We start from the raw sequence: 26,563 nt of genomic DNA on the forward strand, positions 1-26,563 counted from the left end.
GTCAAATTCATATTTTGGATTTTCGAAACAACTTGGGATAAATGTTAATTATTTCAGGTATGAAAGCACCACATAACTTTTAAAAGTGAATGTTATTCCCACAGACGTGTTTGGCAAATGTTATTAAATCTTGAAACTGAGTCTGCTGGATCTTAAAACTGAGTCTGTTAAAACTCGTACGAACTTGAAACTGAATCAGTTGAAAATGTGTTTGTTGAACCTTGAAACTGTTTCTGTAAAAAGTGTGTCAGTTGAAACTTGAAACTGAGTATGTTGAAACAATGTCTGTTGACCAAGTATTGGAACTGTGTTGGTTGAAAATAGTCGGTTGAAACAAGCATGTATTGGATCTGAGTTTCTGAAACTGACTTGAAATATTGATAACAGAATGCCACACAAGATCGAGCCATAGAGGCCCACATCCCTACAGCCCGACTACCCATCCAGGAGCACATGACCAGACTAGATGGCATGCCTACCACACTGGTGCTTGCTGTCAACCAAGGTATCGCTTCTGAATGGAAGCCATAGACAGAAAGATATGTTCCACTTTTGAACTTTTTATCAGCGATTTTTTGATGGCCCTTTGCTTTTATATACATATAGATTATTGATCACCAACTATGCCTAAAAGGCTTTTACACAATTTAAACAATCTACTTTTTACAGAATCTTTTATATTCAGGTTTACCATTACAGTTTTTATGCCCCCGAAGGAGGCCATATAGTGATCGGACCGTCCGTCTGTCCGTCTGTCTTTCCGTCACACTTTGGGTTTAGGTTTCGAAAATGCTCATAACTTCTTTGTCGCTTCAGATGTAACCTTCATATTAGGTATGCATGTGTATATGGACAAGGCCTTTCCATATGCACACACATTCTGACCTCTTTCACTTTGACCTTGAACTTAGGGTCCGCGTTTAAGTTTTGAAATCTGCGTTTAGGTTTCGAAAAATGCTCATAACTTCTATCAAAGCGTTTTTCGGGGGCATATGACCTACTATGGAGACAGCTCGTGTGTTTTAATTATAATTGTATTTGAATGTGGACAAGGGAAGTCTTTTTTATAAAGGGGATTTTATTTTATTGGTTCATTTAAAAGAAAACATTGGAGTTGTAGATTTCCGCAGTTTTGTGTCTAGGTATTTATAAACATAAACTTCTTGTTTTAGATAAGTGACGTCATGATAACCCATTCTTATCCTAGAGATCTATTATCAATAACAGATCTCAGTCTATCACCTCTGTTTTCAGTGTTCGATATTCTACTCAACTTCACTAAAACACGTGACTGGAGTCAGGCGCTTGCAGTAGGCGTCCCACGTCAGAAAAGCTTCGTAGCCCATAGCAACGCATTTAGCAATGATCAAAGAGACAATCATAACAGTACTCATGTCAACGAACATGTCAACGCCAATAGTAATGAAAATAGCAACAACCATTGAAATGCACATGGAAACAAAGAAAGCAACACTCAAAGCAACGAAGTCACGTGGCACAGATGTTATAATGTCTAGAAATAAATATGTTATATTTATGTCTACACTTTTATTTTCTCATTCTTTTATATCTCACAATATGATTTGCATGTGTTGATGGTTAACTAAGAGATGGTTATCTGTCAGTGGACGAGAGAGATCTGTACCACCAGCAGTTTTCAGCCGATATTCACTTCACTTGAAGGAAATGGATATTGTTTTCGCTATGGGAAAACCGGGCTTAATGAATGTGCGTAAAGTGTCATCTTAGCGAAAATCCAGTTTAGGCGGAAAGTGTCGTCCCTGATAAGCTTGTGCAGAATGCATAGGCTAATCAGGGACAACACTATCCTCACGTATGATTTTTAAACGCCTGTTTTTAAAAACGGGACGTATTATAGTTTCACCCATGGCGGGGGGGGGGGCGGGCTGGCGCGCGGCAGGCGGGCGGCGTCCACAACAGTGTCCGCTCTCTAATTCAAATAGTTTTCATCTGATCTTCACCAAACTTTGTCATAAGTTGTATCTAGACAATATCTAGGTCAAGTTCAAATATGGGTCGTGCCGGGTCAAAAACTAGGTCACGAGGTCACTAAGTGCATTTCAATGATTAAGCACGGTGTCTGCTCTCTAATTGAAGTAGTTTTTAGCATAGGTGCTTGCACCTATGCTTAAGGTATATACCACATTTTGAAAATCCACATCGGTCGGTTACTCTTTATGAAGCCTTACCTGATCAAAAATCAGACGAAATATCTATTTAATTTAGCATATGGTTATTCTTACAATTTTTTGGGGGGAAACGTTTTTCTAACGTTTTCTTCCAAGAATATTGCTGACACCGTTTTAAGTGAATTTTTCTAAGACCGTTTTATGTCAAAAAATCTTCTTATAACCTAAAACAAATTTCGTTCGTAAAACAATTCTGTTCTTGTTGATAGTGACCTCACACCTAATTTATATGGGATCCCAATTTCTATTTCCTTCGTTTACTGTTCTGTGAGAGGTCAAATGTTTACATAACTGAATTAATAAGGCCCTGGTTAAAGTATATGTGACATTTCATCGGTTAATTATAAATAGAAATTAAAACATATTCTCAGCAGGAAGTGGGGCATAAAGCACTTTTATTCTTTGAACATGTGTAAAAAATGGCGGAGTACGATGAATGTTTTCTGATTTATGACATGGATTCTGACGTGCCTTTCTATGGATTTGATGAAGTAGAGTTTAAAAGTAAGAGATGTGTTAATTGAAGTTAAAATGATTTACTTTGAGCCAGAAATTTACGTTACGAGTAGAGTTAACGGTTTAAATGTGGCATCGGATTTGATGGATTCGCGTGAATTCTGGACGAGTGCTGTGTCTGTAAAATATTAAATGGAAAGCTGTAAATGTATCAAGTCGGAAAAGAAAACGTATGGTTGCATAATGGTATGCGTGAAATAATGTAATTCTACGTATTTATTTTCATAGTTATGTCATTTTGTAACCATTCACATTCGTCAATATAGACCGTTCTATAATCGATAAATTGACCGCCGCCATATTGTCAGTCACGTGACTGTCCGCCATTACACTGCTGCTAACTTGTGCGAGTCTGCGATTCCAAAAGCCAAAGACGTAGAGAATACCCGCTTCACCGTTGTCGGATAAATAAATTACTTAATGAATTAATGTGAGGCGATTATCACATTTTTGTTGTTTAAATGATTGTTTGAAGTTAAGATTGATTGTTACAAACAAAATGTTTAAAATGCTTTCGTGTATATGTTTGTTTTATCTGTAATCAAGTGGTAATCATCGGCGAAAATTTGCCGGTTCAGTCGCTCATACTATGTCTTTGATTAGACTTGTTACTTTTAACGTTTCACAAACAATTCACGCATGTATTGTTTTGTTGATTTTAATAGCCGCAACATCAAGCAGATTATATTTTAATTAATACTTATAAAAGATTCTCGCGCAATTAATTATCGCTAATTGTTTGTAATTGATCTCATTTGGTAAAAATCTACATTCAAAATCATTACATATTATATTAAGTATGATATTTTTGATACGCCTTCCATTATTTTTCTTGTTCTAACTGATATCAGAGATAAAAAATTGTGGTTTGTATTTATATTTATTTTTTAAGATGGAATTTTGTCACTTTAAAAAACGAGCTTTTTATCATGAGAGAGTGATATTGATCTTGACGACCTTTTATGCGATTATTCGGAAGATGAAGAGAATGCGATCTATGTGATATATCAGGGACCTATACAAACAAATGTTTGTAAAGGTCCCTGTATATATCTATATTTTCATTTTTGAATCATTTAACAGCTATAAAGCTAAACATACTAAAAATTGTATTTTATAGGTCTTTACGTAACGCAAAAAATATGGATAATGACACCAAATGTTTAGTCTATTAATCCACACAAAAAAACTCCGATAAAAAAACACCTAAATAATATTTCAAAAATATATTATTAAGCGCCAAACGAATTTATTAATACATTTATTTGCAACTTTAAAAAAAGCGGCATAAGCATCAAATTAAAGATTATCTGAAGATTGAAAGGCCGATAATTTGACACAATAAAGAGCTCTATGCATAAGCCGTAATATTTTTTTGCAGAAAAGCTTCAATAAATTACAATAGTAATACATCTAATTATAAAAATATACTTATCAATGGCATGAGGACGCTAGTGTGATAAATAAATGAGTGTTAGAAAGTGTAAGGAGTGCTTTGAAAATAAACATACTACAAAGCCATATTAAAAGCAAATGACATGACAGTATTTAAATGTAATTTTAATTTGATGGGTTTTGTACAAAGAATGACGCTATTGAGGAATATTAACATACAACTGAAAAAACACAACTTCATATGATGCAAATTGAACTGTGTACTCATGTATATTGAAAACTCATTACTAGTGACACATATCTAAAATTTTAACACACATATATTTATATACATATATATTTTTAAAATATTTTTTACCTCTGTTTGATGTCAAATGTAATTTATTGTTTTATGATATCGTTCGTGCATTGCCGTAACATCAAATCTTCATACGGAATGACGTAGTTTTAATTAACCGATACCCGCTAAATACGTTAAATGTTTTTTGTTTTTTTTTAAATACTTTATTTTTTCATAAATTAAACGGGCTAGTATCTTTACGGTGTACAATTTCTGATATTCTATATTGGACATAACTTTTAATTTGTAAAATATGTAACATATCTTATTTACGCAACTGTTAAGTATGTCGTATGTAAATTATCTTACCAAGTGACTGCTTAATACATGTACTACCAGGAAGATGAGACATGGTGGCATCATCAATTGTGTTTAATGACCAGACTGCCATCTGCCACCCAGTGTGATTTATAACACCATGTGGTTAGTTAAGTCTGGACAATATCTGATCAAAACGAGATAATCGGATTATGCAGAACAAAGGGGCAATTAAACACAAAGGCATACACGATTTAAAGATTGATGCAAATAATCAAATGAAAAATATTGCATATAAAATTAACTAAATGCTTTTTTTAATGTGTCAATGTGTTTGTTTTCCAAGACAACCAAGACCATGTTATGACGGCCTTAGAATTTAGAAAGAAATTCATCCGTTGAGTGTGTGTGTTTTTCGTTTTTATCGAGTGCACCGGGATTGTCTCCCATATGGCCATCGCCCCCAGAAAGACGTGTTAGTTGGTTACGGGGGATAGTGCAAGATACAGGAGACACCCCGTTCCAGGGGTGACCCTGGGTCTTTTAGTGCCCGGTGTAAAGCACCTAGTACACTGCACCTCGGTTTAACGTCTCATGCGAAAGACGAGTTAGTAGGTTAGGTGCAGCGGGGGATCGAACCAGCGATCTCTGGATTGTGAAGCCAGTGTGTTACCACTAGACCACGGATCCGCTACATTCATCCGTTGAATAATCAGTGCTCTCTTATATATGTTACCGATTGTTAAGCAGCAGTGTAATGGCGGACGCGGAGAGAATTCAGGGGAGATAATTATGTAATGACTAAATTATGGAACGGTCTATTTGGAATTCCCGTTTCTAAAAATAGAGCATTTTGTTAACAAGGGGGGCGACTCGTGATGTCAGCAATCGTTAAGGCTACAATATACTAAATAATCGAGTCATGAAGGGCTGTACTTTCTAAACAAATCATCATATTTTCCTCGAAGGCATGTTGTACACTTTGTTCTGGTTTTATCGTTTGGAGATATTGATAGGGTAAGCATAGGTGTTCACTACTTAATCCCTGAAATAGGATAAAGTTGGAGATTAAAGTAAAAAATGGCACTGCAAAAGGTTAATATCCACTAGAAAACGGCCGAAAAAGGCGCAAAAACAGTCGATTTTGATTTGAGTCGAATTTGTTTTTGGTTTGAACATGACAAATTTTTTTTATTGCTTAAATCGATTCAGCTAAGAATGCCCGTCAAGAAAAGGTATGGTTATGGGGGTCTCTATGTGCAAAATGTTGTATTTATTTTCGCTCAAAGTTGTCGCTTTTACATCGAAACATATAAGGAAACTATTTAGTATATTTTGACCTAAACATTTACTTCAGCAGCATCTTCCCTGTATCTTGCAACTATGCTTTCAGCGCCATCGGCGCTCTCGTTATGTGATCTTCAACAAACTTGATCAGAAGTTGTATCTAGACAATATCTAGGTCAAGTTAGAATATGGGTCATGTCGGGTCAAAAACTAGGTCACGGGTCATTTAGTGCATTGCAAGGATTCAGCATGGTGTCCGCTCTCTAATTGAAGTAGTTTTCATCCGATCTTCACCAAACTTCGTCAGAAGTTGTATCTAGACAATGTCTATGTCAAGTTCGAATATGGGTCATGCCTGGTCAAAAACTAGGTCACGGGGTCACTTAGTGCATTATAAGCATTGAGCATGATGTCCGCTCTCTAATTGAAGTAGTTTTCATCCAATCTTCACCAAATTTGGTCTGAAGTTCTGTCTAGATGATATGTATTTCAAGTTCAAATTTAGGTCATGGTAAAGTTATCATGGTGTCCAAAACCTTCAATCGGGCGTATTTTGTGACAGTTTGGCACTCTTGTATTGTTTTAAGGAAGTCTCATCAAAACGAAAATCCAGTTTAGGCAAAAATTTTCGTCCCTAATTAAAAGTCACATGCATGTACATGTAACTCTGAGAAAATTCAAATATAATCAAAAGGCTGAAGGAACTGAAGTTGTTGGCTTTTGCATAATCTTAGACGCATCTCATTTTTCTAAATTATGATATAGCTTTTTATATCGCAAGTTTGAAATGAACACAACCGATTCAAATTTATAAAGAGTGTGTTTTAATGCACAGGTCGAGATGTGTGTGCACTGTTATCCGCATATTTATTTGATAGAGATAACTTAGACAAAATAACAACAATATGTCTCTTTTTTTCTCAATTGGTTGCTGAACTGGCAACCATCTTTAGAATTTTGGTTGCTTTGCCTATAATCATGTGCATGTTGTGTTTTTTGTATCTAATACTTTATCCATTTTCATTAAATTATTGAGCAACAGTTTTGCCCATATGACAGACCTTTAATGCAGCATTAAGCCCCGTTTTCCCTGAAAGCGGCCAATATGTACAGATTTCAATAATAAACTGGCCAATGTCGTCGCACAATCTGTTATAAACACTAGACTGGCCAATATCGTCGCAGAAGCTCTTAAACCTATTGTTAACATACAGGCTGTCTGCTGCAGTGTACCAGTGAAGTTTTAACAGGCAGTGGTTATCGTTCCTAGCGTAGTAAACAGCAGTCTGACTTGCCGTTATCGTTTCTAGCGTAGCTAAAGCATAACGAGAGCGCCGATGGCGTTAAAAGCATAGGTGCATGATACAGGGAAGAATGGCGTCACGTGGTATAATGTAGTTCGATATCGCCATCCGCGAATTTCTCAAATCAATAATTTCAAACAATTACCGACTATTTAAATAGATAATCTTTCCATTTACATCAGTGTTTGAAACGCTTATGAAAAATAATTACCCAAGTCTTTCAAAATTTAAGCACGGACAGATCTGTATCGAACTATTGTTTTCACAAATGAAAATAGACGCTACCCTATTCGTCTGCGTCAAGAATTTGTCGTAAAACTTGTGGTAAGCGTTAGATGCAGACGTGCACAACAGATTGAGTTCTGAATACAGATTTCTGAATGCAGATTTTTATAGGAACTCCTCACAGCAGTTACTTCCCTTGCTTTACCCGATCAGTAACTTCTAGTATAAGGGAGGCCACTGCGTAGGAGATTGAGATTTATAGTGCAGATAGAATTGTTTTACGAACGAACTTTGTTTTAGGTTATAAGAAGATTTTTTGACATAAAACGGTCTTAGAAAAATTCACTAAAAACGGTGTCAGCAATATTCTTGGAAGAAAACGTTAGAAAAACGTTTCAAAAAAAAAATTTATGTAAGAATGACCATGTACTAAATTAAATAGATATTTCGTCTGATTTTTGATCAGGTAAGGCTTCATAAAGGGCAACCGATCGATGTGGATTTTCGAAATGTGGTATATACCATAAGCATAGGTGCGTAAACGCACCTATGCTAATTACTTTCAAAACTGCCTCTCTTAACTAGTTCAGGGCTAATGCTCACAACTAAAAAGTATAAAGCACTTTGGAGGGCTCAAGATGTCAACAATGAGATACTTTTTAGCTTGACTTTTCGAAGAAAAATGAGAGCTACACTGCTTACCCTGGCGTCAGCGTTGGTTAAAGTTTTTTAAAAAGTCAAATAGATTTAACACTATCAAAGACAAATAACTCAAACTTGGAATACTTTTTATGACAAAAAGACAATTGTGTAGGTAAAGGTGCATAACTCAGTCAGCATTATGTTCAGAGTTATGCCCCTTTTTATAATTAGAAAATTGAAAATTTGGTTGAGTTTTGTGTTTAAGTCCACTTTATTCCTAAAGTATCAAAGCTGATGCTTTCATTCTTGCAATACTTACTATCAAAAAAGGGGACTGTGCATGCAAAGTTATGTAATTCTGACTAGCATTTTGACAGAATTATGGCCCCTTTTATACTAAGAAAAATGAAAATTTGGTTAAGTTTTGTGTTTTGGTCCATTTTACTCCTAAAGTATCATAGCTATTGCTTTCAGACTTGGAACACTCACTAACAATATTAAGGGGACTGTACAGGACAAGTTGCATAACTCTGGTTGGCATTTTGACGGAATTATGGCCCTTTTTGACTAAGTAACTTTGAATATTTTGTTAAATTTTGTGTTTAGAAATTTACTTCTAAAGTATCAAGGCTATTGCTTTCAAACTTCAAAAAAATCTTACTATCATGAGGGTATTGTACCTGGCATGTTGAAATTGAACTTGACCTTTGAATGACCTTGAATCTCAAGGTCTAATAAATAAATTTTGCTAAAATTGCCATATTGCCATAACTTTTTTATTTAGGATCAGATTTGATTCATTCTTTGACAAAACAACACTTACCTGACATACCACAAAAAAATGGACTACACCCACTCCATCTCCCACGCCACACCCCAGAATCCACCCCCCAAATTTTTATTTTTATTTTTTCCCTTATTTTTTTAAATATTCAATAAATGACCACACCCCCACATTATTTCCCCCTCTCCACCCCCACACAAACAGAATATTATTTTTTAAACATGATAACAAAACACACATTTTCATTATTTTATTTTTGAAAGACCGTCCAACCATCCCACCCAAGGTATTACTATCAAACTTGAAATATAATCTTGTTAGTTTGTTTTATGTCTTTACAAATGTTCAATAGATAGAAAATATGCCTGAACTTTGAATCGTCTAGAATGTATCACTTCTTTAAAACATAAGCGCTCAATATGTTTCAATTATGTTCCTCTTCCGGTTAGAATATGACTATATTACCTTGACATTATTGAATATGAACAATTTCCCCATGATGGCCTACGTTATACTGTCAAGCACTCGAAAAGTCGAGGGCGCTGTCTTCTGACAGCCCTTGTTATATATTGTAATATTGCTCCAACGAATTTAGCAAGATACAAAACATACCACTAAATTTGCTTCAAACTCTTTAGACTTGCAAAGTGTACTGGTTGTATAAACACCACACGGTAATTAAGCCTTCAATCAAGTTTTCTAGTATTCCATCCTGAAGTTGCTAATAAAGAACACGCTGATAATATACAAAATGTTCCATAATATATCTTTGGCCAGTATTCACAAACCCATATTTGGATTTATAATCCAGTATTTTATGTAAACTAAAAACCATCGCCAAATAAAATTCTTTAATGCTTTGTATGGTATATGAAAGAAATCATTGAATATGGTACCGTCAGCCTACGCACCATACTAATGCATATAAAGCGACTTCGAAAAGAAGCGGCTAAGGCCTTCGATTAATGAGATTTCAATTCAGATGTACGATTTTTATTTATAGCCTATGTTCGCGGAAAACGTGCCCTTTGGAGTTGACATTATTTTAAGTTACACAATGCCATTTCAAAATTATGAATTCAATCTACAGAGTATGCAAAATCGACACAATCATTACAATTAAACGAACACGGGCTCTTGTTTACATGTCATACCTTTTTGAAAACATGTGTCTATAACCATTCTCAACCATAATACACGCTTTAAATAAAATGGCGTAATTAAATAAACGTAAAAGTAAAACGTGAGGGTATAAGCAAGTCAAAATAATACAGAACTACGCTAAGAACAAGGCTTTTGATCGTCATGAAATATACATGTGTATGATTAATGATGATCCGCAATAAAACGTTTTATTGCTCACAAGTTTATAAGGTCAACATTTTGAATGCATTGTACACAAGCCACCTTTTTCCAAGGAAGGTAATTGCAGTATGAAGTTTTAAAAACGAGTGAAGACCAACAACGATGTATTCTAATTAATATTTCTTTTTCTATTTTTGTAATGAACGTATTGCGCCGCTTAAAGGGATCTTTTCACGCTTTGGTAAATTGACAAAATTGAAAAAAAGTTGTTTCAGATTCGCAAATTTTCGTTTTAGTTATGATATTTGTGAGGAAATAGTAATACTGAACATTTACCATGGTCTAATATAGCCATTATATGCATCTTTTGACGATTTTAAAACCTAAAAATTATAAAGCGTTGCAACGCGAAACGATTGAATAATTTGGAGAGTTCTGTTTTTGTCGTTAAATTTTGTGAAACTACGAAGATTGCTTATATAAGGTATAAAATACGTCATGCATGTGTAATTGGCGAAATAGCTCAGTAGGCTAAAGCGTTTTTACTTCAGGACTCTGGCAGGACTCCAGGGGTCACTGGTTCGAAACCTGGTCCGGGAAATGTACTTTTCCTTTTTTTAATTTTGTTCTTGATTTTTTACTGGAGCTTTTACGATCCAATGTTTACATTTATCGATATAAAGCATTTAATGAATAAGTTAAAAAATGCCAAAATCTGTGAAAAGGCCCCTTTAAAGATAGTATGCACGATTTGTATATGTGTAAAATTGTAAGATATTGATAAAGATATATTTGTTTCATTTACACAAAATAGGCAAAAAAAAGTATACATTGAAGACGAAATTAATCATAGTAGCAAAGACATATTAGCGCCTCGAGCCGATCGTGACAAAGATATTTCGTACATCTTGAAGGATTTAAGCAGTCCCTGCTTTCCCGTTCTGCCCCTTGAACTCTGGGAGAAATGTTTTTATCAGTTTTTAACCTTAAATCACGTCACCTTATAATGAATCTAACATACTTTTATCTTTCTCACTTGTTCACTTTTAACACTTATCTGCACTGACTGCGCACCTGTCATTAATACCCGCAAGGGGAGTAAGACAGTATAGATAGATAGATGGATGGATGGATGGATGGATGGATGGATGGATGGATGGATGGATGGATGGATGGATGGATGGATGGATGGATGGATGGATGGATGGATGGATGGATGGATGGATATATAGATAGATTTTCCTACAATAACCGAAGCATTTGTCTTTTTATTAGGATCGGAGTTAGTGTTCGTTTGCCGTATGAATAGATATCGTTGTAGGAAATTGAAATGATCCTCAATACTAAATGTTGATTCATATCTTACATGCATGATTTACATGCTGGTGAATTCGACTGTACAGACATTTTCGACTTCAGAATTAAATATCTGGTTTATTTTGATTTTTTTGACACATGTTCTCCTTAACTTTTATTTTAATTTATATTGAAATATATGTATAATAAGTTTTTTTTTACACATTCTATATAAATTCATAAATATTTAACAAAATCGTGCATACTTTCTTTACGACCGTCACAGACACAAATTTTAGCCTCGTTCTGGGAAAAACTTGGCTTAATGCACGTGCGTAACGTGTGGCATGACATGATAGTTTACAATTTCGAATGTGGTGCATAATTTGTCAGCAATACTTTTAGTATAATATTGATGTTAACGCACATTTCCAATTTACAAATAGGCAATATGCTTACATGAATGATTAAAAATAGGAATGGCAACGATTTATTGAATATTCGAAAATCGGCCGAATATTCGAATTCAAAATTATTAATCGATTTTTATTTTTGGATTGAAGTATTTCACTGAAATTTTTGGTTTTGGCAGATTACAAGAATACCTGTCACCTACGTTGGGATGTTTAACATTAACATAGATTTATATGTTTATATGTTATAGATGCGCTAGCAGATATTTAAACCTTAAACAAAATTAGAGTTTGTCTTTTACTTTCTAGCATGACTTTTAGAAACTTTTTAGGAAATGTAAATCACACGTTTTCAAGGCTTTTTAACTCTTTTCAAACAGTAGTTTAAAGTTAAACCTATTTATTTTAGCTCGATTGCATCGGAATCCTAAGTCTTATATAAACGCTCTCGAGTCCGTTTTCTGGGCCTAGAACCAGTACTTGGTGTCTTTGGGGGAGATCTAAAGAATGCTCCCACGGTGGGGATCGAACCCGTGACCTCCCGATCGCTAGGCGGACACCATATCCATTACACCACGGCGACCTTTCAAACAGTAGAGTATGTCAAGTGTTTATTGGTTAAGTAACGATAAAGTCTTTACATTTCCCTTAGTATTTGTAACATAAAGTATATTCATTTGTTACAGCTCATAAACTGATGTTATTATAGAGGGTGGGAGCGCTTTTTGAACGACGTGATAGTATTAAATTAATCGTTTTCCGTATTCACAGTTAAGCAAAAAAATCGTCTAATTTTGCACATAAAACGATGACTCGATTTTATCATGGACACAATCATCTCTTATGTATTGATCAAGACTAACTAAACAGAAAACCCCCACAATAAACGCCTTTTAAAATGCTAATTTCTATGAAGTGGCGGATTCAGAAAAATGAACTAAACACCTTAACGGTACGCTTCTAATTTACAGTGCTTTGATAAATAAGTTATTGAAAGTGTTAAGAAAGTAGCTATTTAAAGAACCTCTCTCTCAATCATGTAATCGTGGACGGAAGTAGATAAGCGAGGTTATTACTCAAGGGCAATCCCAATCGCATACTTTGGTTCCGTGAGTAGATTTATGATTATCTTTTAAGTTTATAAACGTATTTGTACCCAAAATATCTCATATCATAAAAGTATTGATCAATAATAAATGTGAACATGTAATGAACAATCCATCGCATAAATTTACTGATCAGGAATACTTTTCAAATGTTATTGAAATCGAAATTGAAATCTTTTAAAGGGGCCTTTTCACAGATTTTGGCATTTTTTAACTTATTCATTAAATGCTTTATATTGATAAATGTAAACATTGGATCGTAAAAGCACCAGTAAAAAATCAAGAATAAAATTTAAAAAAGGAAAAGAACATTGCCCGGAGCAGGTTTCGAACCAGTGACCCCTGAAGTCCTGCCAGAGTCCTGAAGTAAAAACGCTTTAGCCTACTGAGCTATTCCGCCGGGTACACATTCTTAACGTATTTTATACCTTATATAAGCAAACTTTGTAGTTTCACAAAATTTAACGACAAAAACAGAACTCTCCAAATTATTCAATCGTTTCGCGTTGCAACGCTTTATAATTTTTAGGTTTTAAAATCGTCAAAAGATGAATATAATGGCTATATTAGAGCATGGTAAATGTTAAGTATTACTGTTTCCTCACAAATATCAAAACTAAAACGAAAATTTGCGGATCTGAAACAACTTTTTTCAATTTTGTCAATTTACCAAAGCGTGAAAAGATCCCTTTAATATATTACCTTACTTTCATTAAGTGTTTGCTTTTGTCATTTGTTCGAAAACAAATGTAGCATTTTTAATATCGTATTAAATTAGTCGTGGTTGTAGACAATAAGTTAAAATTGCAAACGAACTTTGTGAACACTTCGAAATTATAACTCAGAAACTCAGTCCAATTGATCTAGAAATCGAAAGTGCATACAAACTGTTACTTTGCTTGTGATTTATTTAAGGTTTTATTTTTTCAAGGTAATATGTTATAAGTGTCATGTTACTTCTCATCATGTTCTTATTTAGTCTAGTTCTAATCTTCAAAGGTTTTTTTCGAACGATTACTTGTTTATTAATATGTGTTTGCAAGTTCAAACGTGTATTTCTAAATATAGTCGAATTATAACAGACTCGGGAATACCCGTTCAGTTTTGAACTCAGTACAGTCGATTGGTGTATAACGGATAGCTAAGGACTTCGAGTCTCATTTCAACGTAAACACAATGCATTCAGTAATTAAACCATTAAACCTAGATAGACACATGTCTTTCCTATTGAAACATGCCAGCGGTTTTAAATTTCCGAAAAATATTATTTGTTTACAGCGCGAATTTCATGGTACACTGATTCAGCCATTACCGGATCGCTTTAGGTCTTTATCGGATTACATGTGTATCGTGTTATTTCTTGAAATTTGACACAGCATTTGTAAAAAACATAATTGCATTATATGTTCATTTCCAGAAAGGAAATTCATTTCTGCGTTTAATAAGACCAAATTCGTGGAAATCGCTGCACAATTGATGAAGTAATTGCTGTTAAAAGCGATGCACCCTATATTCGGGTCATTTTGAGTTGAATCTATATATAGATTATATACCGGAAAATATGTTCTCAGAGAAATCGATTTTTCGTTATAATTTGATTATTTTTCATTAAAAATGATGTTTTTACTTATTAAAATCATAGCCACACGCTTACCACATGTGTATTGGACAACTTCAATTGAGTTTATATTTATTTTGAGACAATCCCCACATTCCTGAATATGGGTCACCACATACGTCCGTTATTCATTAAACCCCGAGTTGCAGCTTTCATGCTAATTTTATATGGTACGCATCAATTATGTTTCTGAGCATTCTTAATTTTGTAAAGGACGCATAATACTAAAATATTACATCAATGAACATTATGTTTACCAAACAAAATCTGCAAAATTCAAGAAACCATTCGTCTGCACTTTTCCTGTTGTCACAAACGGTGCGTACATAACATGACCTTGTTTTGCTTTCGAAAAAAGAAGCCGTTGTAAACATTGACACACATCAACAAAAACATGAATCGACTTAACAATGAAAGGCTTTTTGTATTCAATTAATAGAAAACTATAAATCTTAACATAAATAAAAGTATTTTGCAAAAAACGTTTAAGCTATCCGTTACTCACTAAAATCCGCTATACACCAATCGACTGTATTACTTTGGCTAACTCCGGTTGTTTTTTTTTATTGAAGTCGTAACCGTGTTAGTAGTTTATCACGAGGCTCATTGATACTAGCTGGAGTATGCTATCTTTAACTCATGATCCGTTTGAAACTTTGTTCAAATTCAGTTTTCCATAAGTACATTGGTTAATTATGAACCTGGGGGATTGGAGACTTTGAGTCTTTTCAATATTCTGGTTTATTTATATAGAATAGACTGCGTGATGATATGTTATGCGACATAGTAATTTACATATTAATTTGAACACTTTGGCGAAGCTTTATGTGAGGTAATCAGAACTTAAACACCGCTAATACATGTTTATTAATTCAAACTGTAAATATGAAAGTATATTATCACTTTCATAATACATATTTAATAGTATGTTCGGCAATGAAAATCCATATTTACTTTCAGAAAATGGCGGAAGGTGGTGGTATCAGTGGTACGGGGTCACATTCTGAAAGCAACCTCAGCCCCTGCAGCATGTACAGTCGTCACTCTCAGGCAAGTTAGCAGACAATGTCTGTATGAAGTACACCCGCTTGTAACAAACGTGGGGAAGTCAAATTTGCGACGTACAAATAAGCAAGGCATAATACACCATTTTGTCACATGCATAATACACCATTTAACACAAAGATTGTTCCATGATCTGTGTAGGTCACATTTAAGATGTTAACATTCATCCATGTTAACTTTGTGGAATTAAAATGGTAAAACGTTGCCAATTTAGAAAATATTAGATGATTGTCTACTGTTTTATTCGACGAGCTCCTAGGGCGAGTGGAACACGATGTCACACAATCAACATGTGTGATTCAACACACCGGAACACCCCAGTATTGTAATATTCCATATATTATTTACCTCCTTACGATAAGAACTAAAGGGATGTGCGCTAGAAAACAACGATTATATGAGTCGTGTTCTGAGAAAACTGGGCATAATGCATGTGCGTAAAGTGTCATCCCAGATTAGCCTGTGCAGTCCGCACATGCTAATCAGGGACGACACTTTTCGCCTAAACTTGATTTTCGGTAAGGAGGGACTTCCTTAAAACTAAACATACCATAAAAGCTGAAAGTGTCGTCTCTGATTAGCCTGTGCGGACTGCACAGGCTAATCTGGGACGACATTTTACGCACATGCATTATGCCCAGTTTTATCAGAACGCAGCTCATATATGAAACGGTATCTGGACACAAAAGGGGAACACATCGCATGCTGTGAACAGAATCATATGAATACTCCAAAAGACGTACACGCGTGTGTGCGTCTAAACATAGAAATTTAATTTTCCTAGTTTGAGCGCAGCCAATTTGAGAAATTTATTTTCCATTGTATCAAAATGTCTCTGGTAGAGGTAGCTCATTGTTATTGTTTTGGAGCTAATTGTTCTCGTCGAATAGCCATTCGGTTTTGCGTAACTGACCAGTGAACACGTTTATTTTCGTAATGTTTTAGTGGATATAAAATATTGACAAGTTTTCTTACGGAAATGATTATTTGCAGGAATAAAGTCTGTTTCTGTGTAAACTTTATGAGCGTTAATTCATGCTATGCTTTATAAATAATGTGACTTGTTCACGTTTGTTTTTGTCACACATTATAAATGGGCCTTGTAGTCTACGCATAGATACCCAAATAAAGATGTATTTTCCATTTTATTTGTTATTTTGTTTTTTATTACGTAGACGTATAGGGTCTATGCTCTTCCCAAATATCCCTCGAAAATGTAAAAATAGTAACAATACATAACACTCTGCTGTTGAATACGAAAACGGAATTATGAAATGTGCATATCCCCGAAGTCATTCCCAACTGAAGATAACAGATGTAAATGTCAAAACTTAACATGCAATTCGTATTTTTTTAAATATACAGTCAAACCTGAATTCAGCGGTCAGTCAAGGGAAATGATCAAAGTGACCGTTGTCCACAGGTGACCGTTGAATTCGGATCACAATTTTAAGAAGGTTGGTCAGTTGGAAGTATTACTACGTCCTTACCCCACCCAATCGTTTGCATACAGTGTAAAACAAATGCTCATTGCATTAACAAATCATAATAATAGCATTAACTTACGCGTGTACATTGAATAATAGAGAATAATATCTTTTAGACTGATTTAATTTCATAATGTTAAATTAAACAATGACTTTATCAACGCTGGTATAATTGTTTTTTCGTGCATCTCATTCATTCAGTAAATAAAGCTTGTCACGTTCCGTTGACGTCACGTCCGTAAAAGTCGAAAAGGCGGATTCGGTGTCATAAACCGATAGTACGGTGTAATTGTACCGTTCTAATTCTAAGAAATAGCGGTCATTTAATTTAGCGATAATTACTTTCAACAAGTCATAAACTCTGATAAATTTTCTTTAGAAGATACACCCACAATTATCCCCGGAAAAGAAACCTTCTCAACACCTTATAATTTGTTTACTCGCAGCGGGCCGCTTTTATGATATCATAGACAATTACCGCTTTCAGATGCTTTAAATGTTGCAAATCAGTCCATGTTTTGCCATAAAAGCTGATCACTAATCCTCTTATCGCTTTCTTATCAAAACACTCGCCAGCTTAATGTTGTTTTAACACTTAATCAGCGATACAGATCAATTGACTTTGTCACGCGCTAATGCGTTATGCATGCAGACGATAATTGCTATTAAAACACATTGTTATTGTTAATGTCACCTGTTTAAAGTGATATTATGGGCATCTAACAGTTTATAGCTGCCTATCGCAACCGTTGTTTATTTTTGGTATTTTCATATACAATGTACACTTATATTTGTTAATTCAGCATCAACATACTAAAACACCATCCCGGAGAGAGAAAAAAATGCATTTGAATATCAACCGTCTTTTCGTTAAACAACTGATCATGCATGTACGATGTGAACCTAAATTTAGTTTTAGTGCAGATTCGCTCATACGACACAAAGGCACAATTTTGTTTTACGGATCATTTCGGCTTAGAGGAGTGGGTTAGTCATGTAAAATAACGAATATAAAATATATTTTTAATAAACAACTGGTAGCAAAATGAGTTGCAGACAATTGGTCTTTTAAAGCAATCAAAATGAAAATTCAATAATTAATGGTGAAACAATTTTACATACCGGTCATGGATGCACAAATTGTTTGTTTACTCGCAGAGGGCCGCTTTTATAATATCAAAGACAATTACCGCTATCAGACACTTTTACCGCAAAAAAAACGGACACATGATGTGCTGTGTTTTTAATTTTCGCGACTCGAGACGACTGACGCGTGACCGTTGATTTCAGGTCAAACATGAATTTCGGAGTGGAATTTAGTGGCCGTTGGCCGTTATGGACAGGTGGCCGTTGAATTCAAGTGTAATATAGAGTGTTTTTCGTCGGGGGGATTCAAGACTGACCGTTGTCTGCAGGTGACCGGTAAATTCAGGTGGCCGTTAGGTCAGTTTCGACTGTAGTTAAATATGATTGATAGTTATCAGTTAATTAGTCATTCTGTTAGCCCGAGAATGAAAAAGACACCCTCTTAAATCACAGTCACCATTCGAAAGTATTTTTATGACTCAGAGTTTATTTGTTTTCGGTTCTGCTACGAGGAAGCTAAGGCCGATATATCCATTTAAGAATAACCGAATATAAACATAATTAAATTATTTATGAAACACTCTGAAATAAAACGGTATTTTTTCTCAATTTTCTCCTTCTTACATATATACATGTGAATGATGACTGTGATTTAATTGTGTATCGCATGCGAAAGTTAGGTCTATTTAACAATCGTTCTAAAAGAATGTCGTTGTACACTGATTTATATTAATAAGATATGAAACACAAATATAAATAAATAAGATATAAACAGTAGAAAGGCCGAAAAAAAAATCAGTAAATTATTTCAGAAACAATACTAAACAAAAACGTTCAACGGTGAACCGTCTGGATTATGGTGCATACAAGCGCGTAAGAGGCTCGATTTCCATACTTAGTATTATCAAAGTCTCTGTTATATTTTGCTTACATTTTTGTCTACAATCACCTACCTTTCAGCATATATGCACGCGGACGTTTCAATGACGTAAATGAAAGAAACAAGTGCATAATTTTTGTTCATAATAAATAGAGAATAATGTCATATTAGTTTGTTATAATCATTGAACTTATATGAATCGGTTTAATATTTTAAGATAATTATAATTTTGTTATAATTAATAAGTCGATAGCGCTTTAATTACTGCACACATATTTCTTTTTGATAGAATATAAATATCCCGACTTTTCCCCGTATTCGTGAAGCGGCCTTTGGCACCTCATTTTCTTAAAAGAATGAGGCGCTAACTTATTAGCTCACCTGAGCACACAGTTTTTTTATCACCATCTGTCCATCGTGCGTCGTCCGTCATCAACAGGTTGTATTGTTAACACTTATGAGGTCATAATTTTGTCGGATTTTCATATAACTTTCGCCAAAGATTTTTCCTAATGAAATATTGGTCGAGTTCGAAACTGGGTCACGTGAGGTCAAAACAAGGGCACTATGTTAAATCAAAAAAAGGTTTTTAATACTCAAGACGTTACATGTATTGTCCAATCTTAATGAAACTTGGTCATACCATTTGTATGTATGATATCTCGGTGAGTTTGAAAATGGTTCCGGATCATTCGAAAGCATGGCCGCAAGGGAGCGGGGCAGTTTTCCTTATATGGCTATAGTAAAACCTTATTAAGACTATAGACGTCACAATTATTGCCCAATCTTCACGGAACTTTGGCCGAACATTTGGTCTTATGATAGATCGGCTGAGTTCGAAACTGGCTCCGGTCTGTTGAAAAAACATTTCCACCAGGGGACGGGGTAATGTTCATTAAATGGCTATTAAACAATGTTGTAAAATCTTAAAAAATGAACTTCCATTCTTACTCTCTACACAACTCATGTATACCTGTGCTTGCATTGTTGCAGTACAATAGTATTGATTGAAACCTTCTTAAATAGGCATGTGATGAATGTGTAACAGACTTACAGCTCCCTAGAAATTGGCCCAAATATACTGGGCTCTCACATCAAAACAATTTGTCTTGATGTCAGATGGGAAGTATTTATAAGATAGACTGCTTATACAGTTTGCAGTCAGTCAGTAGTTTTGGTGTGATTATCAAAGATTTGTTATTTTAAAATGTTTCATTGTTGTTTCATTGGGAAATATCATTGCAAGGTGAGTCCGATTATTTTTCCGTTGTTTTAAAATAATAACTTTGTTCAAAATGTTGGATAAAAAAACAACAGCAATTAATAAAAAACATTTAGAAGCACAAAAACTGTTTGGTTAAATAGCTAAGTTGTTTTGGCACTTCGTTTTGAAAAAATAATGTATTTGTGCTAAATTTTGTGTATGCAATTCAATTACAAAAAGTTTGACAGTTTATGTTGATATGATAAATTTTCATATTTCGTGTGTGTGTGTGTTAACTTATTAATTTGCTCATCTGTGGGCACATTTGTAACTATGAGAAAGATCAAATGTCAGATGTTTGGAATCCTAAAATAAGATCAATTATGAATTTCTAGTAAATATTCTCATACCCATTTATTTTCTTATAATGGACTCAGATATATGATAACTATTCAACATATTGAATTTTATTATGCAAAAACTATTTCATGAACACTCATTCTGTTGAAAACAATACAGATGTTTTCCGTATCTAAAACTGTTCATGAAAAATTGCAAAAACAATTGTAACTAGTCATCCCGTATAATATTCAAAGATGCTGAAATTGTGGAAAATGTACTTCCATTTTCTTGTGCTCATTACTGTCCTCGTATCACTTTTATCCAAAATAAACCTTTGTCGCAATGGGAAATAAATGTCTATTAAAAATACCATATACAAACACACAAAAACTACTTATAACGCATATATGTATATATCCGCCAAAACAACAAACCCTTTCTTTCCCAAAACAAGGTGAACAACCCTTGATTAATGTTTCTTTTACTCAGGTGAGCGACACCAAAGCCACCTTTTCCATCTTGTTTAAATTGTGAACATTTGCGCGCAAACTTCTCAAAATTGTGAAAAACGGCCATTGTTTTTGAAGGAAAATAAGCCATAGCTAATACGTATATTAAGTATCATAATACTATGGTGTGTCAGTCTGTATCAACACTATTTATGAAACCTAATGTTTAGCAATATTCTCTAAAACACAAATGATCAACAAATAATACAAAACAATGCATTTACTCGTTCGCTTACTTTTTATGATGTTATTTAATAATTCAACAAACACTTGAGTAGTTTATTACAAAGAAATAGACTCCATTTGTTAAAAAAATAAATTCTGAATCTATGTGTCAATCACATTCAGATATATGTAGTTTTTCAGAGCTTAAAAGACGAATATAATAACGTTGCGCACCTTAAATTGACTTAAAGAGCATCCTAATTTGTTTTCAGCATTATGTCGAAAGTGTTTCCGTGGAGATCTGCAACATAATGACGCGGCTCGGATACGGCGAGGAAATAAGACGGTGGAGGGTTGCGAGGTACTGCGAGCATGATAGGCATCTAAATGCACAACTACGTGATTTTACTTTAATGACAGCTGGAAGCAAGGCAGAGGGCCTTACCTGCCTTTTTGAAAGTGACAGGGACATATTACGCACGCTGAACGGTGTCATATGTGTAGAAACTGGTATCAATCTTAACACTATACCAGACGACATAAGTGTGTTTTGGATGGACGATACAGGTGTTTATCCAGGACACTGTATACTGTTACTAAAAAGGCCAGCGCGTCTTCTTTATACAATTATAAATGATGCTCTGTGTGAAATTGGTTATGGAAAATTGCTATTAAGTAGTGTTTTATTTATAGATGAATGCTCGAGACTGGCAACTAGACATAGGCTTGGAACGGTGGAAACGGTGCTCCATGAACGCGCGGGGCCGGCATTACCGGAAACCAGGGGAGGAATACTCAAGCTGGACTATGTTTATTCAATACGCTGTCAGTGCCCCAGCATCCTACACAGATGGGCTGTCAGACCCCGTCATTGGCCACAATCAGTTGTTGTTCAGAAAGTCGTATCGTTAGGAGCCTATGTAACACCGACGGGATTTAGGGAAAGTGAAAACAAGCACATCGAATGGAGGATTTGTTTTAACTCCGGTGAGACAGAACTTATGAACAACCTTAATGAAACACAAGCAAACGTGTATGTTCTGCTTAAATGGATCCTTAAAGAAATAATTAAACCAACTAATAAAGAAATAACATCGTACGTGTTGAAAAACATCATATTATGGCAAGCTGAAAACACCCCACAGACAGAGTTTCATTCACGTAGCTTACTGCACTGGCTTCATGACGGACTGAGAGGGCTTAGGACTGCTATTGAGAAAAAACTACTTAATTACTACATGATTCCAGAGAGAAATTTAATGGAAGCCTGTGGTTTGGAGGATGCGCTGAAGCGTAAATGGATAAAAGATATCACGGAAATGATTGAGAGTGGTCCCAATGTAATACTGAGATTGGAGAAGATACGAAAGGCAATTGTGGCGTCCCCAGAGCCGATGCTGTGGTTCAGCAAAACAAGGACGGAGCTGGAGATGCTGAATCTGGAGAAGATGAACAGAGTTACGAAATGTGAAAATGAAAACGGTGAGCATGATGTCCCGGATTTCATGTTGTATGCGTTACGGAAACGCCAGGAAGAGATATTAAGAGAGATGATGATACGTATGTTAATGGAAGGCTGTTCTATAAATGAATTTCCCAAAATGTTCGAAAGAATCAATGTTTGGTAATGAAATACAAATACTTACATTTCACGTGAATCATGGCTATACTTATAGTCAAATATTCGTTTCAAAACATGCATACCGCCATAAATTGGCTTATTGACGGTATATACGGTATTAAATTATGAACATTATATTATTTGTTGTGCAGTATTAATTTATTTGATTCTCATCCTATTGTTTTCATATGTATGAACGCTCATATAATCATATATTTTGTTAATATAAAACGTTGTCACAGATTCAATTAAAGCGTTCGAGAGAAAATAAGTAGTACATGAATTTGTCTGCCCCTGGTGTGTTAACGTTCTTTAAATACTTGTATCGGGCTCGTCCCGTTAAATTTTAATAGGGACAACAGTTTATGTATTGGTAATTTTCCGATCCACACATAGGGCTTTTTAATGTGAGTTCCGCTCTGATAAAATTGGGCTTAATGAATGTGGGTAAAGTGTCGTTAAAGAATAGCTTGTGCAGTTCACACAGGCTAATCGGGGATATTTTCTTTCCACCTTAACTTTATTTTTCACTAAAAAGAGACTTCCTTTGAACGAAAAATAACATAAAGCAATAAGAGCGGACTGCACGGACTCATCTGGGTCGACAATTCACTCGCATGCATTAAGCCCCGTTTTTGCAGAGCATGGCTCATAAACAAACGAATCTTATCCATATAGACATATGCATTTACATGTCGTTTTGTACATTATGCAAAACAAAAGCGACATACACAAACGAATCTTATCCATAAAGACATATGCATTTACATGTCGTTTTGTACATCATACGAAACAAAAAGCGAAACAAGATTATTATCATATCTATGTATGCAATATTTTCTAAACATATGTGGTATTAAAGGCTGCTGTCATGAACATCCAACTTTAATGCCTTGTTATGTATTGTAAGTGTTCAAGATGTATCAAACAATTGCGTATTCAGTGTACGATCGGAACCACAAATAAAACTGCTTTGTTTTAAGACGACACATTTAACTATCATTTTATAGTAACACAATGATTAAATGAAAACAAAACATTATATTTTAGTTTATGCTATTGGGTGAGGTACGTTATGAAATAATTGAAAATTGTGCTTTAGTTTAGTGGAAATTGTGATATAATTTATGATGGGCAAAAACTTCATCTGGGTTATGCCTGAAAAACTGTGTAATGATAGGTGTATACATATGCGTCTGTTCGCCAATAACCATTACTTTAGGAAGATTTTTTGAAAAATTATGTTCCTTTGAACACTAAAATGTTTGCCTCATTTTAATGGAAAAAAATCTTTTTTTATTATCGTTTATCTAAAAAGTGTTTAATTATATCGCCCCGTTTCCGGGCTTCAACCAAAATCATAAATGAAACATATTTAAAAAACAAGCTCCATGGTATTAAAGATAAAGATGCTGGAAAAAAAGCATCCCAGCATGGCTGACTTCTGCAGTAATTGAAACTCTGGTGGTATCTAAATCAATCAGAATAAACAGTATGTAACTGTATCAATAACAACCAGTTGTTTGTTATATTGTTTGTTTTTTTTTGTTATTCTGTTTGTGTACCATGTACACTTTTATAAATTCTTGTTGGAAACTAAAATGATAAGAAATAAATTACATGGTACACTTTTTTTAGAACGTCCAATGTTCTTAGACTGCTCGTATTTTTCATGCTTAGTGATTTAGACAGACATGTTTCTTACGTTTTCATATACTTTTAAGAACAATCATATTAATCAACATTTAAAATTTAGGTTTGAACAGATACATCTAGAACTATAAGTGTTATAATATTCATTCTATGATTTGGTTAGTCGCGCCACCAAGCATAACGATACACTTTGTTTACTCAAATGGTCAAAAACGCCCTTGTTTGTTATGTGTAGCATTTCTTTCAGTTTTTATAATTTAATTTATTTCTGTAGCAATATCTACAGTCAGCTTTGAACACAAGATCACTTGTCAATTGTATAATGTATTATTATTATGAATTGTATTATTTGTATTATGTATTGTTTCTATTATTGTAATAAATGATAAAACCAGATAAATAAAATTTACAATTCAATCATGTTCGTATTTCACCGGTGTAATGACTCAATGAATCTAGTCAGTTCTCATAGGTTAACTGCAGAAACAATATAACACACAATGCCGCTCCGGAAACTATAACAGGAGAGAAATTCGTGTTCTGATCTGCTACATTTGTTACAGAATACAGTACATCCAAAGCATTGGTGGTTATAACCGGTTTGAGGGCTGACCGAGCCTCATTATTACCCCAGAATTACTTACAAACGAAACGCGCAGTTGAAACGACTATTATGAAATTTACTTTGCATACAGAAAATGAAAACTTGAATGCCAAAACGTAACGTATGAATTAAATTCTTCACACATACGTTAAGTGCTCTAGTGTCGTCAGTACGGAAAATCCATTAAAACGATATCGCAAAAGAGTTATAAGCATATAAATACAATATGGTCGATCTACCAAATAATTTAAGTATCTGGTTAGATATGTATCAACCCAAAATTCCAATAAGCTAGGTGTAACAAAGTTGGTCATTATGTTTCACATAAAAATAGCTCTACTGCATGCAGTCTCTTCTTCTTTTTTCGTCTTCTTCTTTTTCTTCTTCTTCACAGTATTTGCAGGACTCGTCTTGAGCATCGACGCAATTGGACTTTTCAATGAGTCTTGGGCCTGGGTAGAACCACTAATTGGTGTCTTTTGTTTTTGGATCAAAAAACAGTCACACAGTGGGGATCGAACCCGTGACCTCCCTGAAGACTGAGATATGACAACAATGAAGATACGTACTGGGCTACGTTCTACTGTATCAAGCAGTTTTACCTCTTGCTCTGATTAAGTATAAAATTTATCATGCGCATTGGAATATGTGTATAATTTGACTTAGGCACTGTCTTCTATCTGCATGTATGTAGACAATATCGGTCAAACATCCCGAATGGATATCGTGGTGGTATAGTTAACGCAAAATAAAACCATATCGGACCTGTATAGCACTCATTTGCATTATGCTAGGTGGGTACGTTCCTGAAGAAAGCATTTTGAATAAAGCTCTTGATTACGTCCTGGCCGTGAAATACAAATTGACCGAAGGCGTTCTTGTCTTTTGTTTCTGAAGTTCTTTATCTAGTTCGGAATCGCAAGGTATAAGGGGAATTAGTGCGTCCGACGTAGAGTCGTACGCTAGCACACCTTCGGCGTTAAAGTCGAACAAACGTCGTTTACGTTACGACATTTTAGAAGAGCTGTGCAAAATGGCTGTAAAGACAGAATATCGGGCACAGCAAACAGCACGGCTTGGAATAATTATTCAGGGATACATGAACCAAGGCTTGGCAAATTCTGGTGGATAGCATTAGTTCACATGATTTGGTATGTAAAGCTGTGAGAGTAAAATCAATGGCATTTTTGTTATGTCTCCTTAATGCCTTGACCAAATTAGCCGGACTTGCACAGACAATCACATCAA

The 26,563-nt window shown here is 34.7% G+C and overlaps 2 protein-coding genes across 4 annotated transcripts in view; one reads left to right on the forward strand and one right to left on the reverse strand.

Moving 5' to 3' along the window:
* Positions 1–1,537, forward strand: part of LOC127839089 (tRNA methyltransferase 10 homolog B-like) — a 90,401-nt gene extending 88,864 nt beyond the window's left edge. For 2 of the 3 annotated variants that reach the window (XM_052367285.1, XM_052367286.1), the window contains exons 6-7: positions 388–505; positions 1,255–1,537. In XM_052367285.1, coding sequence (XP_052223245.1) covers positions 388–505; positions 1,255–1,445 — 309 coding nt within the window. In that variant the 3' untranslated portion in view covers positions 1,446–1,537. The remainder of the gene's footprint in view (positions 1–387; positions 506–1,254) is intronic. The other variant, XM_052367284.1, reaches the window with a different exon arrangement.
* The window catches only part of LOC127839085 (fibroin heavy chain-like), a 278,358-nt gene that overhangs the window by 109,645 nt on the left and 142,150 nt on the right, over positions 1–26,563 (reverse strand). The gene's annotated exons all lie outside the window — the stretch shown is intronic.

This window comes from Dreissena polymorpha, chromosome 7 (genome assembly GCF_020536995.1).
Source record: "Dreissena polymorpha isolate Duluth1 chromosome 7, UMN_Dpol_1.0, whole genome shotgun sequence".
In the NCBI taxonomy this organism is placed as follows: domain Eukaryota; kingdom Metazoa; phylum Mollusca; class Bivalvia; order Myida; family Dreissenidae; genus Dreissena; species Dreissena polymorpha.